At 32.8% G+C, this 15,137-nt stretch overlaps 7 protein-coding genes across 7 annotated transcripts; 3 read left to right on the top strand and 4 right to left on the bottom strand.

The window, feature by feature from the left end:
* Positions 1-573: 573 nt before the first annotated feature.
* On the top strand, positions 574-1,878 carry DFA_10033 (protein phosphatase 2C-related protein; the record flags this gene model as incomplete). The annotated part of the gene is made up of 4 exons (XM_004351871.1): positions 574-1,032; positions 1,105-1,307; positions 1,392-1,626; positions 1,702-1,878. The coding sequence occupies 4 exons, from the start codon at positions 574-576 to the stop codon at positions 1,876-1,878; spliced, it is 1,074 nt and encodes a 357-aa protein (XP_004351923.1).
* A 126-nt stretch (positions 1,879-2,004) lies between these two features.
* On the bottom strand, positions 2,005-3,938 carry DFA_10032 (proteasome component region PCI domain-containing protein; the record flags this gene model as incomplete). Its single annotated transcript, XM_004351870.1, has 7 exons — positions 2,005-2,024; positions 2,196-2,220; positions 2,259-2,291; positions 2,378-2,603; positions 2,674-2,913; positions 3,007-3,483; positions 3,556-3,938. The coding sequence occupies 7 exons, from the start codon at positions 3,936-3,938 to the stop codon at positions 2,005-2,007; spliced, it is 1,404 nt and encodes a 467-aa protein (XP_004351922.1).
* Positions 3,939-4,093: 155 nt separating this feature from the next.
* DFA_10031 (uncharacterized protein) lies at positions 4,094-5,272 on the bottom strand (the record flags this gene model as incomplete). Its single annotated transcript, XM_004351869.1, has 2 exons — positions 4,094-4,947; positions 5,029-5,272. 2 exons carry the CDS (start codon positions 5,270-5,272, stop codon positions 4,094-4,096), a joined length of 1,098 nt encoding a protein of 365 aa, XP_004351921.1.
* Positions 5,273-5,813: 541 nt separating this feature from the next.
* On the top strand, positions 5,814-7,398 carry DFA_10030 (aminotransferase class-III; the record flags this gene model as incomplete). Its single annotated transcript, XM_004351868.1, has 2 exons — positions 5,814-5,922; positions 6,023-7,398. 2 exons carry the CDS (start codon positions 5,814-5,816, stop codon positions 7,396-7,398), a joined length of 1,485 nt encoding a protein of 494 aa, XP_004351920.1.
* A 98-nt stretch (positions 7,399-7,496) lies between these two features.
* DFA_10029 (uncharacterized protein) lies at positions 7,497-11,708 on the bottom strand (the record flags this gene model as incomplete). Its single annotated transcript, XM_004351867.1, has 7 exons — positions 7,497-8,432; positions 8,511-8,911; positions 8,993-9,929; positions 10,013-10,136; positions 10,595-11,249; positions 11,304-11,432; positions 11,501-11,708. 7 exons carry the CDS (start codon positions 11,706-11,708, stop codon positions 7,497-7,499), a joined length of 3,390 nt encoding a protein of 1,129 aa, XP_004351919.1.
* A 403-nt stretch (positions 11,709-12,111) lies between these two features.
* DFA_10028 (enoyl-CoA hydratase/isomerase domain-containing protein) lies at positions 12,112-13,421 on the bottom strand (the record flags this gene model as incomplete). Its single annotated transcript, XM_004351866.1, has 2 exons — positions 12,112-13,127; positions 13,214-13,421. 2 exons carry the CDS (start codon positions 13,419-13,421, stop codon positions 12,112-12,114), a joined length of 1,224 nt encoding a protein of 407 aa, XP_004351918.1.
* A 460-nt stretch (positions 13,422-13,881) lies between these two features.
* DFA_10027 (WH2 domain-containing protein) lies at positions 13,882-15,082 on the top strand (the record flags this gene model as incomplete). The annotated part of the gene is made up of 3 exons (XM_004351865.1): positions 13,882-14,038; positions 14,122-14,790; positions 14,916-15,082. 3 exons carry the CDS (start codon positions 13,882-13,884, stop codon positions 15,080-15,082), a joined length of 993 nt encoding a protein of 330 aa, XP_004351917.1.
* Between the last annotated feature and the right edge of the window lie 55 nt (positions 15,083-15,137).

The raw sequence follows: 15,137 nt of genomic DNA, 5'->3' as shown, positions 1-15,137 counted from the left end.
GAAAAGATAGAGATATCTCTAATTACTTTATTTTGTTATAATCGTCGTCATCATCAGAATAACAACAACAAATAGACAGAGCATATCATCATAGTCATATTATTTAGTTAGTCTATACAGTACAGCAGTATCTGCTATAATAAGAGACAACTTTTAATTAACAAGAATCGAGATCTCACTCACACCAACTTGTGGTCACGCGTCGAGAGAATTTGCGCAAAGCCAAACATCAACAGCAACAACAAAAATCAATACCTATTTTTTATTTTTATTTTATCATCATCATAGCTATTGAGTGAGTTTTATTGTAATTATTTCTTTTTTTTTTTTTTTTTTTTATATAATACGCATCTTCATCTTATCTTTTTTTTTTTTTGTGTCGACAAATACTATAGTTGCTTTTTTTTTCTTTTTTTTTATTATCTTCTCTTCAATCTAAATTATCTTTACCACTCCGCACTAGATATCTATAGCATCTTTATTAATTCAATCTAATCTTTTCTTTCATATATCATACTTTTTACATTTCAAACAATATATATAAATATATATAGTAGTAGTTATTATTATAAAATGAGCGAACCAAATATTTCAGAAGACAGTAATATAGTGGACAACAATGAGACAGTGGGACAAACCACGACAACCACCAGTAATACAGAGAACAAGGACAACACAGTTCTAGAGGTCGACAAGGAGACCACCGAGACCAAGGAAGAGTCGTCATCGTCGGAATTAAATAACCATCCAGCCACCCCACTCGCAGATCCACACCACAACCCATCTACAGCAAACAGCAGCGACATTAGCAGCAACGATCACGACGAAGCAGCACCAACAACACCCAAATACACCTCTGTCAAGGACATTGGCATTTCCACAGAAAAGAACCCACGTTTTAGACGTACAATGGAGGATGAACATGTCTCCCTTGACGGCTTTGGTGGTGTCCCAGACCAAGCTTATTTTGCCATCTATGATGGTCATGGTGGCAGAGGTGCTGTCGACTATACTGCCAAGAATCTTCACCTTGTATGACATTTACAAAAGACACATAGATAGAGACAATGATTAGATTAGTATTGACACTATAATCCTATTTAGAACTTATTAAAAGAAATCGAAAATGATCCAGAAAATATTCAAGAAGACATAAAGAAGAGTTATCTCGATACAGACGAACAAATGGGGAACGAACCAATCCAATTCTCTGGAACTACCACCATTACCGCACTCCTTAGAAAAAATAATGATGGTGAAAAACATCTTTATGTTGCCAATGCTGGTGATGCTCGTGCTGTAATTTGGTAAGAAAGAAAGATAGAATAGATAGATAAGATAAATAATGTAGTATATATATTAATATGATTGGTTTATAATTTTTTTTTTAGTAAAAACGCTGTTGCTGAAAGATTGTCATATGATCATAAAGGATCTGATTTGGAAGAGACCAAACGTATTATAAATGCAGGTGGTTTTGTCGTAAACAATCGTGTAAATGGTATTTTGGCAGTAACACGTTCACTCGGTGATCATTCAATGAAGGAATATGTCATTGGTGATCCATACCAACGTTCAATCAAACTTGAAGAAGGTCATTCTCATCTTATTTTAGCTTGTGATGGTGTATGTATAAAAAAAAAACAAATAGTAAAGAGAAAGAATATTAAATATTTATATCCTTTTCTTTTTTCTATTTAGCTTTGGGATGTTGTTGGTGATCAAGAAGCTATTGATATTATTTTGAAAGAAACTGGTTCAAATGCAAAGCAAATGAGTGAAAAACTTTTGTTAACTGCTTTGAGAAAAGGTAGCACTGATAATATTAGTATTATGGTAATGTATCAAAAAAGATTTAAACAAAGAAGATATATATAAAGAGTTTTTAGTATTAACATTTTATACTATTTTTTTTTCCATATTCTCTACATTGAAAAAAACAAAACAAATAATAATTATAGGTTGTTATTTTGTAAGAAATAAATGAAATGAAATGCACATAAATTAACATTCAAAATCACATCCTAATAATAATAATAATAATTTAATAATGACAAGTCAACAATATCAACACAGGATATAATAATAATAATTACTACCAATCATCACACAAACAATTTAACTTTTTTGCATATGTATTGTATCTCTGCTACACTTTTTAAACCAAACACAACAAATAATAACAAACAACAAACCAACGGATCGATAGATATCATCACACTTATAGATAGAGGGGGGTTAGTTTCAATAATACACACATTTATAACAATCGACAAATACTTAATATAATTCTATTAATTTAATAATAATCCATGGAAATTGTTTTAATTTATTTTTGATTGTTTTTTTTGTATTGGTTCAACAGTTTGTTTTAAACCAATGGAAGTTTTGGGAATGGATTATTTGGACTTAGAATTAGACCAACTTTATGTGATATATAACCTTTAATGTACCCATCAAAGATAAGATTTGATATGATACATTCTGCCTCGTCTACATCGACTGTTTCATTTTCTGCCCACTTTAATGCTGCCACAAAATTTTGAATTGGTACACGTGATTTTGCATTACTATTTGCATTCATACTAACAGTAATTAAATATCTAAAGAAAAAGAAAAAATAAAATTAATAATGATGATCAAATAAAATCCGTAATATATTTTCTGACTTACATTTTCTTGAAAAGATTTCTATAGACAATAATCTTTAATTTCTCTAAAATCAAATAGAGACCTTTTGAAATAAAATAATTTTGATTGGTTGCCAAACATTGATTGAATTGTTTAATGTTTCCATTTTTCATTCCATCGACAATGCCAATAAATTGATGTAAATTATATTGTTGTAATAATCCTTTTTTTGGGAATTTACATTGTGCCAATTGCATTGGAATTAAATATAATAATATTAGTCTATAAAGAAAAAAAAAAAAGGAAATGGAAAAAGTATTAGTATTATTATTTGTATTATATCATGTGATGGTTGTCTGAGAGAGAGTTACCGACTTTTTGTTTTTTGGAATATTTGGAGGACATTTGTTAAATGCAGATAAAAGATCTTGTTGAGCCTTTTTAAAGTTTCCTTCAAATGCAGCCAATCTACCAACAAAGAATTTATAGGTGATTAATTGTTGAGGAGGATAGGTTTCGAGTGATGGGAAACCAGGACTTTCAATGGCTTTGATCAGATTTTTACACAACTTTAGGTTGTTGAGTTTGAAATAGATTTGAAAGAGTTGGTTGATGATGCCAAGTGATGCACGCTTTTTTGATTGTTCCATGACTGCAGATCTATCACCTGTTGCACTTTGGAAACATCTACTTAGCAATCTACTCGCATCTTCATAGTAATCATTCTTTTTTCCAGATGCATCAACTGTTGCCGATCCATTGATAGTTGCCAATTTTGCCAACATTCTAATATCATAACAATATTTATACATTACCGGTATTGACCATGATTCAAATACTCTTATAAATGATCTAAAAAAAAAAAAAAGAGAAATAAATAAATAAAAAGAAAGATTAAGAAATATAGATTTACTCTTTACATACTCTACTGATTTTGAAAATTCATTAAATGCTTCAGAATAATTTTGATCAAAGATCAAAGTGATGGTACGAAGACGATGAGAGACGATTTCACAGTAGGCTTGATACTGTGATTCGTTGAGTGATGATTGTTGTAATTTGTTTTGTACGGTTGAATCAATGTCGTGTGCCTTGCGTACGAGTTGGTCGATCTTTTTGAGTTGTTGTATCTTGGTGTTGTTCTTTGCTGTCTGTGATGCATTGAATATCTTGACAAATGGGTTGTTGGGATGATTGTTGATCGTCACTGCTATCAACTCGCTCAATGATAACAAATCTGTCAATGCTTGTCCATTTGGTTTATATATACTATCATTGATTTGATTAAAATATTGATATAATTCCATCGATTTATAGTAATATAAGTATATATAGGTATAAGTATATATCTATCTTTAGAGATAATAAATAATTAAAATGAATTATTAATTTTAAAAAAACTCGTATGATCATCATATTAAAAATTTGTTCATGTTTATTCATTTCATTGATTTATTTACTTTTACTTTTTACTTTTTAATCTTTCTTCTTTAAACATATGGAATATGTTTTGTAGGTTTAGAGGACAAATGTGAATCATTCTTTGATAGGTTTTCATTGCCCATTGACTTGTTAGAGTCTGTTGTGGTGTGGCGGTGGCTACTTGTTTCAGATGGGACATGATATCTTCCATCTTGGTAATGTGTTCACCAAAACATTGGTAGAGTGCAGGTTGAGAGATCAACCATTCTATAGGTGTTTCAAATGACGCTGACAAAGATGACGACTTTGTTGACTTTATACAATATTTGGTATGATCATTACTACGATAAAAAGAGACGATATCTTCAATTGGTTCATGGACAATGGTAGAGTATAGAGTTTGAGTCAAATGTATATACATTTGATCCAATGCAGATGATGTTACGAAATGTGTTGCCAAACCAATGCCTACCATATCTCGGGCCGTTAAACTAGGTGATCCATCCACACCAGTCATTGCCAAATAGAGACCAATACTACCATATTTACAAAGTGTTTTGCATACTTTCCAAGAAGTGTAATCATTTACAATCGATTGTGGAACATGCATTTGACAACTTGCCTTTTCAGTCACTACAACCAGTGCCGGTGCAAAGCCAGGTAACAACATTTCGATATTGTCACGTGTTATTTGATCATTAATAACTACTACAATTGGTTTGGTAAATCCTGTCCATCGAATCATTCCACTTAATCTACCACGTCTCTGGTCATCACGATGATGATGGTCTTTGGAAAAGTTTGATACCAATAATAGAAATGATACATTTGGATCATTTCTAAACTTTTTTAAAATATTTCCAATATCTTCATTCAATATTATTGTATTCTTTTCTAAAAAAAAAAATATTAGTAAGAATCAATCTTATTTATTTATTTTTGTATGTATTTATATTTTATTTGTTTTTTTTTTACCTTTAAAATTTAAGATTACTTTTAAACAACCACTACCTTGATAAACTCTATATAGAATGGAATCATTTTGGTTTTCACATTCAAGTAATGGGTCATTGATATCATTATACAATAGTTGATTTGGATTAGGTCTTGAAATGGAAGAAACTAAATTGGTTGAGGAGGGAAATAAAGTATTGTCTAAATGTGCCAATGTTACTCCAAGTCTTTTCAAAGTTTTGGGTTTAACTTTACTATTCTCCATTGTAGTTACTATTTTTTTTTATTTTAACAGAACAGAGTAAATGATGACCATCAAAAAAATTTTGATTTAAATAGGTCAACTAGCAATTAATTTAATTACATATATTACTCAAACAAACATGGTTAATTTTTTTTTAAATCTATAGATTTGTTTCAATACCAATTTCCTTGTGTCACACCCTTTGACATGACTAATTTCAATTTTGTGGGTGTGTATGAAAATGATTGAGAAATTTTAATTACGTAATATTTTGATTCAAGGAGATTTAAATTAATTCTAACTTTTTTTTCATTTCTAAACACACTCTTATCTTTAAACAAGGTGGTCGTACAATTACTTTATAGTATCCCACCCATATCTTTACTTTTACATGTTTTGATACGTAACCCTTTTTTAGATTTTTTTGTCTTTTTAAAATTTTGAATTGGAGAGAGATTTTAAAAAGAGGTGTGAATGGGGTGCATGGGTTTTGATGATCAAACAAACACACTTCTTTCGGTTCATTCATTGTAGTACTATACGAACGTCGACAAACGAAAGAATGTTTAGTAAAGCAATCACAACTACAACTCAAAGAACAGTTGTTTCATCATTACTCAAACAATCAAAATGTTTATTTACTACTTCTTCAAAAAAGAATAACTTTGATGGTATGTAAAGAATTTATAAATATATAAATATAATATCTCTCTCTCTCTCTCTCTCTCTCTCTTACTTATACTTTCTTTCTACTTTTTATTTTTTCCTTAGGACTTTATGAAAAACATAAAAAGATTGCAGATGTACCAATGAAGACAGAGGAAGTGATGAAAGCAATTAGTGAAAACACTTTGTTTACTTGGAACCCATCGGCTACAGCAGCTGCCAGTTCAATTGTGATGGAACGTGGAGAAGGTGTTTATTTTTTCGACAAGCAAGGTAAAAAGTACATTGATTTCAATTCACAGGCAATGTGTTCCAATCTTGGACATACTGTACCACAAGAAGTGATTGATGCAGTCGACAAGCAACTAAAGACTGTTGCCTATGCCTACCCATGTGGTTTGGTGACCGAGGTCAAGGCCAAGTTGTCATTGTTGATGGCTGATTTAATGCCAGGCGACCTCAACCACTTTTACTATGTTTCGGGTGGTGCCGAGGCCAACGAGACTGCCATGAGAATGGCCCGTCTCAAGACTGGTCGTCATAAAATCCTCGCTCGTTATCGTTCCTACCACGGTGCCACACTCGGTGCTATGGGCTTGACCGGTGACCCAAGACGTTGGGGTTCAGAGCCAGGTGCCTCTGGCATCGTCCACTTTATGGACCCATTCCCATACACCTTTTCATGGGGTTCGACCGAAGAAGAGATCTGCCAAAAATCATTGCAATACTTGCGCGAGGTCATCTCGTACGAGGGTGGCAAAAACATTGCTGCCATCTTTTTGGAGCCGGTCACTGGCACCAATGGCATCTTGAAGCCACCTGCTGGCTACTTGGAGGGTGTTCGTCAAATTTGTGACCAACACGGTATCCTCATGGTCTGCGATGAAGTGATGAACGGGTTTGGTCGTACCGGCACCATGTTTGGTTTCGAGCAAGCCAACAATGTCATTCCAGACATTGTCACTATGGCCAAGGGCATCAACGGTGCCTTTATCCCATTGGGTGCCGTCGCTTGTCGTGACCATGTTGCTGCTCACTTTCAAAAGTCACCCATCGGCATTGGCTCGACCTACAACTCTCACCCCGTCACCCTTGCCTCTGCCTATGCCGCTCTCCAATACTTCCTCCGTACCGATGTCCTCGGAAACGTCCACCGCATGGAACCAATCCTCCAAAGCCTCATGGAAGACCTCAAGAAGCGTCATCCAACCGTCAAGACCTTCCGTAGTCTCGGTCTCTTTGGCACGGTCGAGCTCCAAAAGAACAGCCGTGGTGAGCCATTTGTAGAATTCAACGGCCCAGCTCACCCAGCCATGGCTCAACTCAAGAATGACATGATTTCAAATGGTCTCTACACTCTTGTTCGTTTCTCTTCCTTCTTTACCAATCCACCATTGATCATCAATGAAAAGGAACTTAGACAAGGTTTTGAAATCCTTGACAAGTGTCTTACAAATTTGGATAAACATTTTGAAAAATAAAGAAAAGAAAAGATAATTTATAATTATATTAATAATAATAATAATAATATACAACAAACATACATATCTAAATTACTCTAATTAAAGGGTAATCTTTTTTAATTTTTATTCTTTTTTAAAAAGAATGCTTGAGTTGGTTGATTGGATTGTTTTTGATTTTGTTTTTTTGCCAAAGCTTGTAATTTTTCGGAACTAACACCCATACTGGAACCTCCTGCATGATGACTACCAAAACCAAATGATAAAGATGTTGGTAAAGATGATTTAAATTGTTGTTGAGTTGGTTGTGTTTGTTCTTTTTGTTGTGTTGGTTGTTTCTTTTGTTCTTGTTGTGTATTGCTTTTAGAACGTCTATTATTATTTTGAATCATATCAAGTAATTCCTTATCATCTTGAGTGTAAGATTGTGACAAGTCAACCTCTTGACTACCACCAAGTTTTTTGGAATGAGAGGATGAAGATTTGAGTAACGATGATGAACGTCTGAGTACTTTTGATTTGGTATCTTCTTCTTCAGAAAGATCATCTTGTTGATTGTCCATTGTAAAAAGGGATGAAGTTACACTATTCTTGATTTCTTTGGCTGATTTCTTTTTCTTTAAAAATCTAAGAGTTTCCAACTCTTCTTCTTCCTCGTCAAAAGAGTCATCATTGTCAATATTTGATTTTCTCTTTCTCATTTGTCCACTAATCAATTTCATTCCTTGATTTAAAAATTTGACTTCTTGTGCTTTTAAATCATTTTCATATTTGGTTTTATGATTATATTCTTCTTCACTTGATTCTTCCTCCTCTTCATCATTTTCTTCTTCTTCTTCTTCTTGTTCACTAGTATTTTTATCTGTCATTTGTATATCAACTTTTCCATTATATACTTGTTCTTGTTCTTCTTGATCATCTTCATTAAAGTCCAGTTCAAGTGTAAATAATTTACCACCAGTTGTTTTGGTATCACGATCTTTAACATCATTACCATCATCATCATCTTCTTCATCTTCAATTGTTGGTACCATATCTGGATCAGTATCCATTTCCTGTTTAATCGATAAAATGTTAAAAAAAGTCTGGAATAAATTGTTGGAAAAATATTTCTTTTTCTTTTTCTATCTTACCTGTGTTTGAATAGGTTCTGGTGCAACCAATGGTTTTCTCTTTGGTGGAGATGGAGTTGTTTTAGTTGGATTGTTTGATACATTTGTAGTTTCCTCCTCCTCCTCTTCCTCTTTACTAGATTCTTCTTCTTCTTCCTCTGAGTTTTCTTCTTCCTGTTCTTGTTCTTCTTCTTCTTCTTCCTCCTCTTCACTTGATGATTCATTTTCCATTTCTTCTTCTTCATCACTTTCTTCTTTCTTTTTAGATTTTGAAATAATAATTAAATCATCATCTTCATATTCAATTTCATCTTCAGAGGATTCAGATCCGGATTCTACTATAGTAGGAGGTTTGATAGCTTCAATAAAATCAAACATTGATCTTTTCTTTACAATTGCAGATGGTTTGATAATACAATTTTCTAAAAAAAGAAAAGAAAAGGGTCAGTCCAAAGTATACTACGAATTAAATTATTGGGACATTATGAAAATTATTAACATACTACTATCAACATTTGAAATTAATGGTTGTTCTCTTTCCTTTTTTGATTCTCTCTTTTGTTTGATTGGTGATGAATCTCTTTTCTTTTGTTTGGATTTTTGTTTTCTTGATGGTGGTTCATAATCTGGATCGCTATCACTATCTTGTTGTTGTTGTTGTTCCTCTTCTTGATCGTCGTCACTACTACTACTACTATCTATTTGACGTTTGTTTCGTTTTTCTGATTCACTGTCTGATGAAGAATCTTCTTCTCTAACACAATCTTGAGTATCAACATCATTGATAACAGGTTCGGGAACATAAACTCTTTTTTCCTTTTCCAAGATATATTCCACGTCTCTTTGTAATGCTTCATAATCAGTTTGGACTTGTGATTTCTTTGGTGTTCTTTTGGTTGGTGTAGATGATTTATCTGGTGATTTGTGAAGTTTTGATAATAGTTTTGGTTTGTGGACCACAACCTCCTCCTCCTCCTCTTCCTCCTCCTTTTTCTCCTTTTCTACTTTTGTTTTCTCCTCATCAGAAGAGTCTGATTGCTGTTCTTGTTCTTGTTTTTCCTTGACCAACTTTTTCTTTAATTCTCTTTGTTTCTTTTTCTGTTGTTTCTTTTCCAGCTTTTTTTGTTTCTTCTTTTCCTCTTTTCTTTTTAATCTTCTTTCGTCCTTTGATTTAGATTTCTTTATCTTTTTCTTTTTAATCTCTTTTTCCTCCTCTTCATCATCACTACTACTATCTTGTTTAACCTTTGATTTAGATTTCTTCTTCTTCTTCTTCTTTTTTATATCTTTTTCTTCCCCCTCTTCTTGTTCCTCCTCCTTTTCATCATCACTACTACTACTATCTTGTTTCTGAACCTTTAATTTAATAGTCTTCTTCTTGTTGTCAGATGATTTTCCAGTTATACTATGATCAATCTTTTCTTCAACACTTGATTTCATCTAAGAAAGAAAGAAAGAGAGAGGGTATTAGAACGTCACATACTCTTGACTCTCTCTCTTTGACACCAACAACAACAACATACAGATCTACTTTTGTTAACCAAATCTAATATTGAATTCAACTTTGACTTTGTTTCTGCAAGTGCCAATTCCTTATCCTTGATTTCATCATCATCATCATCTGATGAATATTCACTATCTGACATTCTATACTATATATATACTACAAGAATAATGATATCTATTAAACTTTGCAAGTCAACTCAAACACTATAATGTTTAAAATTCGAATTTCCCTCCTTTTTTTTCTTTTGGTATTTAAACTTTTTTAAAAATTGATATCAGTATAGGATTCAAAGTCTCTGGGAACCATCCAATAATAGTATTCAACCTCTCCTTTTCTTGTTATAAAGTTTCTATTGCTTTTATTACATTTTTTTTGATTGTCTATTACTTTACAAAGGTTGATTTGAATTATTATTAAGATATTTAATTAGGTGAAGGGAATCTGGTAAAGGAGTGAATAAGGAGTCAACCATTAGGTCATTGGCATCTGGGTGAGTCCATTGAGGATCGTTGGGGTGGGCAAGGGTGGCACATTTAAGGCCTTCATCAAAATCAGTAGAGAGGAGGTAAGTGGCCAACATTTGCTCATTCTCGTATACTTGTTCCATGGTGCAGTGGAAAGAGTCTCGCATGACACGTAAGTTGCATTTAGGGCAAGTGGTTTGGCACGTGTCAATAGATGATTTTTAATCTTGGTGGCCCATTTGACAACTCGGTGATTTCTAGCAGTCTGGATCTCACGATTGAGAGAATCTACAATTTCATTAATCGTATGAATATGTCTTCCAAAACATCTCTCTATACAACCTGTACGTGTTAGAAATCCTAGTTCGGTTGTTGGACCGATTTGAAAAGTAGATTTTGGTAAATCATATTCTTTGGATTTATATGCATTTAATATTTGATCGAGTCTATCAATATTGTCAATATTTAAACTGGTTGTAAAATTCTCGACAATCTCATCCAATGATGATGGCATGATAGCTAGATGTGTTGTTAATCCTAATTGCATGGCATCACGATATTCAAACCGTTCAGAGGTCAGACCAAGATAAAGACCTACTCCAGCTTCCATTCTACTTAGGTAATAGTTTGATCCATTGTCACAGGCAATTCCCAATTTAGAATGAATTAATTCAAACGATGCATTTGGTGTAATGATTGAATACTTTGAATTAAAAAGTAAATGCATTCCAAGTCCACCACGACACGGACCATTACAAATAGTAATCACAGGTTTTGGATAGGCGTACACTGTATATGTCAAAAGATACATATCAAATAGATTCGAAGCAATTGATCTTTTACCATACACTATTTCCTTTAAATCTGATTCACCTCTATACATTTGATCACCAATACCAACAAACAATAAACATTTTACTTTATCATCTTTTTTAAAATGATTTAATAAATCTATTAATTTATTTATTACCTCTAGAAAATTAAATAAATAGAAAATTAATATTTCTTTTTCTTTTTTTTCTTTTTTTTTTTATACAAACCAACTGAAATTGAATTAAATAAACTTGTTCTATTAATAATAATTTTTAGACATCCATTATCATAGAGACGATAGAGTATGGTTTTACTCTCGGATAAAGGGATAAGAAATGGATCTTTTACAGAATTAAATGGTTCTAATTTTGATTTTTCTCTTTTTAGATGATTGGCTATAACTCCAATTCTAGAGACACATTGGTTAGTTTCCATTGGACAATTTTTAAAAGTTAATAATAATAATAATAATACAATTAATTTTAAAACCCAAAATGAATAAAGTACTTATTTTTTCAACCATGTTTTTTTCTCCATGACATTCAATTATCTGTGTACCCGTATTTTTTTTTTAAAATTTATATAAATCTTAAATTTAATGTCTACTTTGTAATATATAATCTATATATTTTATAAAAGATTTGATATTAATTATCTTTTGCTAAAAAATATCTAGAAATCTTAAAAGTTTTAAAAGATTTCCCCTTTTTTTTTTTTTTTCTTCTTCTTCTTACTAATAAATATTACTATTTGGTATTTACCGATTTGTTAACTGTTATTATTATTGTCTCAATTACATTAGATTTTGGTTTTATTAATACACGTGACTTTTTATGTTTTAATTTAAATCCAATTCTTGATGACTTGGTAAAGGTTTAAATAATGAATCGACTATATTTGGATCGACTTGTTGAATGGTTGGAGGAATCCATTGAGGTTTGTATGTTTTGTCAAAGAGTGCAGCTTTTATACCTTCTCTACCATCCTCTTCAATTTGGGTGAGATGAGTTCCCACACGATTGTCCATTTTTAATACATCATCAATTGAAAGATTTAATGAATCTCTAAAAGCTTTAAAACATGCACAAATACTTAGAGGTCTTGATCCAGTTATTTTAGTCAATGTTTGTTCTGCCCATTTTCTAACTTTTTCATCGCCGTTGTTGTTTTTGATCTCATTTTCCAAGTTGTCTAATACTTCTTGAACCGATTTGATATGATTACCAAAACATCTTTCAAGACATTGATTCTGAACTAGCCACTCTACCATTGTGGAGGGCTCGATATTATGTAATCTATAACCAACTTGTTTACGATAGAGATTGATAATAAAGTCTAGCTGACGAGTTGTGTCGACCGTGTTTTCAGTTAGATCTCTAACCAATCGATCCAACATGTCTGATGGAACATGATGTGAGGCTATTCCCAATCCAACCAAATCACGATATTTTATACGTGTACCTGTTAAATCCAAGTACAAACCAATAGCACCCAATCTTGACATTTGATAATTTGTACCAACATCTGGAAAGTACCCAATAAAACATTCTGGCATTGCCCATAATGCACGTTCTGTAACGATACAATGAGACCCATGTATTGAAATACCAACACCCCCACCCATCACAATGCCATTGACAATCGATACGTATGGTTTCGAATAGGTATGTATTAGATAGTCCAACTTGTACTCGGTGTTTGACAGTCTATGTGACATTTCTACACTCGATGAGAATTCCAATAAATCACCACCCGAACAATAAGCTCTATCTCCTGCTCCCACTACCAATACAAATGTTACCCTCTTATCATTTTCATATTTCTTTAATAAATTTAATAAATGATTTATCATCTCTAAATTAAATAGATAAATAAATAGATAAATAGTGTAAGGTTATTTATATAATATATATATATATATGTATATATATTTCACATACCCAAAGTTAAACTATTTAAAGCTTTTTCACGATTTAATATAATCTTTAAACAACCATTATCATAGATTCTATATAATATATGATTTGATTCTAATTCAGATACAAGTAATGGATCTTTATTATCATTGTATTTTACTACTGTTGTTGTTGTTGTTGTTGTTATTGTACTACTACATAAATGATTTGATAATACATCGATTCTATTCATTATTATTACAAAGGTCGAATTAATTTAGTTGGGTTGACTTTTCTCTCACTCTCTTGTTTGATCTTCAACCATCACCCCTTTTTTGCTCAGATCGCTCATCATCGATTTTTTTTATTTTATTTTTTTGTTTATTTTTTTTTTTCATCATCGTGCTGAGTGAGACTGCAAGACAGCAGAAAACGAAGCAGAGATACTCACAAACAGCACCTGATTCCTCTTGTATTTTTAAAAAAGAAGATATTAATATATATTTTTAGACCTTTCAACAACTACAACTACAAGAAGAGTTCTTTTGGTCCACCAATCTTTTATAATATCATTGTATCATATATATATATATTTATATTAATTAAACCAACAGACAGACAAAACAAAACAAATATAATATAATTTGTTAAACAAACAGACACCTTTTCCCACAACATCTCTCTACACTTATAGTTCAACAACAACAACAACAATGCCACCACCACCACCACCACCCCCTAAAGCACCACCTCCACCAGTCTCTACTCCACCAAAGAGTTCTGATCGTAATGCATTATTGAACTCTATTCATAAAGGTGCAAAGTTGAAAAAGACTTCAACCAATGATAGATCTGCTCCAGTCACTGTTGGTATGTAGAACAAACATAATCATTAGTATAAAAGTAATCAATCAATCAATCAAACTAACATTTCATTTCATTCATTTGTCTAGCACCAAAAGGAGGTGCAGGAGGAGGAGGAGGACCAATGGGTATGCCAGGAGGAGGTATGCCAAGACCTCCAATGGGAGGTGCTAAACCAATGGGAGGACCACCAATGGGAAGAGCACCAGCACCATCATCATCATATGACGATGGAGGTAGTAGCGGAGGAGGAGGTACACCACAATTGGGAGGATTGTTTGCAGGAGGCATGCCAAAATTAAAACCATCAGCTCCAGGTGGCCCAGTAAAGAAACCACCTCCAATGTCATCACCATCATTCCAACCAGCACCGCCCCCAGTCTCATCGACTCCACCACCACCATCATTTGGTAAGCCACCACCATCATTTGGTAAACCAGCTCCACTTGGTGCTGCTCCACCAACATTTGGCAAACCACCTCCACCAGCATTCAAACCACCAACATCCCAACCACCTCCACCACCAATGTCTGCCAAGCCACAACCACCTCCACCAGCCTTTGGCAAGCCACAACCACCCCCACCAACCAGTAGACCACCCCCACCACCATCCAGACAATCATCTACCCCAAACAATGACGAAGAGTTGAGACATGCCCTCAGCCAAATCCAAGATTTGGAAAATCAACTAAATAGAGCCAATCAAAGAGTTAAACAATTGGAACAAGAACTTAGTCAAAAACAAAATGCTCCTGCTGGTAAATAGAAAAAAAAAAAGAAAAGAAAATAGAAAAGAGATAAGATTATGAGATGATCGAGATTAGAATATTGGATATTAATCGATTTTTTTCTTTTTTTTTTTTAACCATACCATTTTCTATAGCTAAAGGAAGAAAGGCAGTTGCACTTTATGATTATGAAGCTGATGCTGTTTTGGGTGATTTGACATTCAAGGCAACTGAAACTATTTATGTTACTGAAGTAAATGGTGATTGGTGTACTGGTGAAAAGACTGGTTCATTCCCAACTGCTTTTGTTCAATTTTCTTAAACTAAATACTAAAATAAAAAGTAATAATAATTAATTAAATAAATAAATAAATAAA

Source organism: Cavenderia fasciculata (genome assembly GCF_000203815.1).
Source record: "Cavenderia fasciculata unplaced genomic scaffold Scf_EU5ZYIE02H8LDV-5, whole genome shotgun sequence".
Lineage (NCBI taxonomy): Eukaryota > Evosea > Eumycetozoa > Acytosteliales > Cavenderiaceae > Cavenderia > Cavenderia fasciculata.
This window is presented reverse-complemented; position numbering and strand designations above follow the sequence as displayed.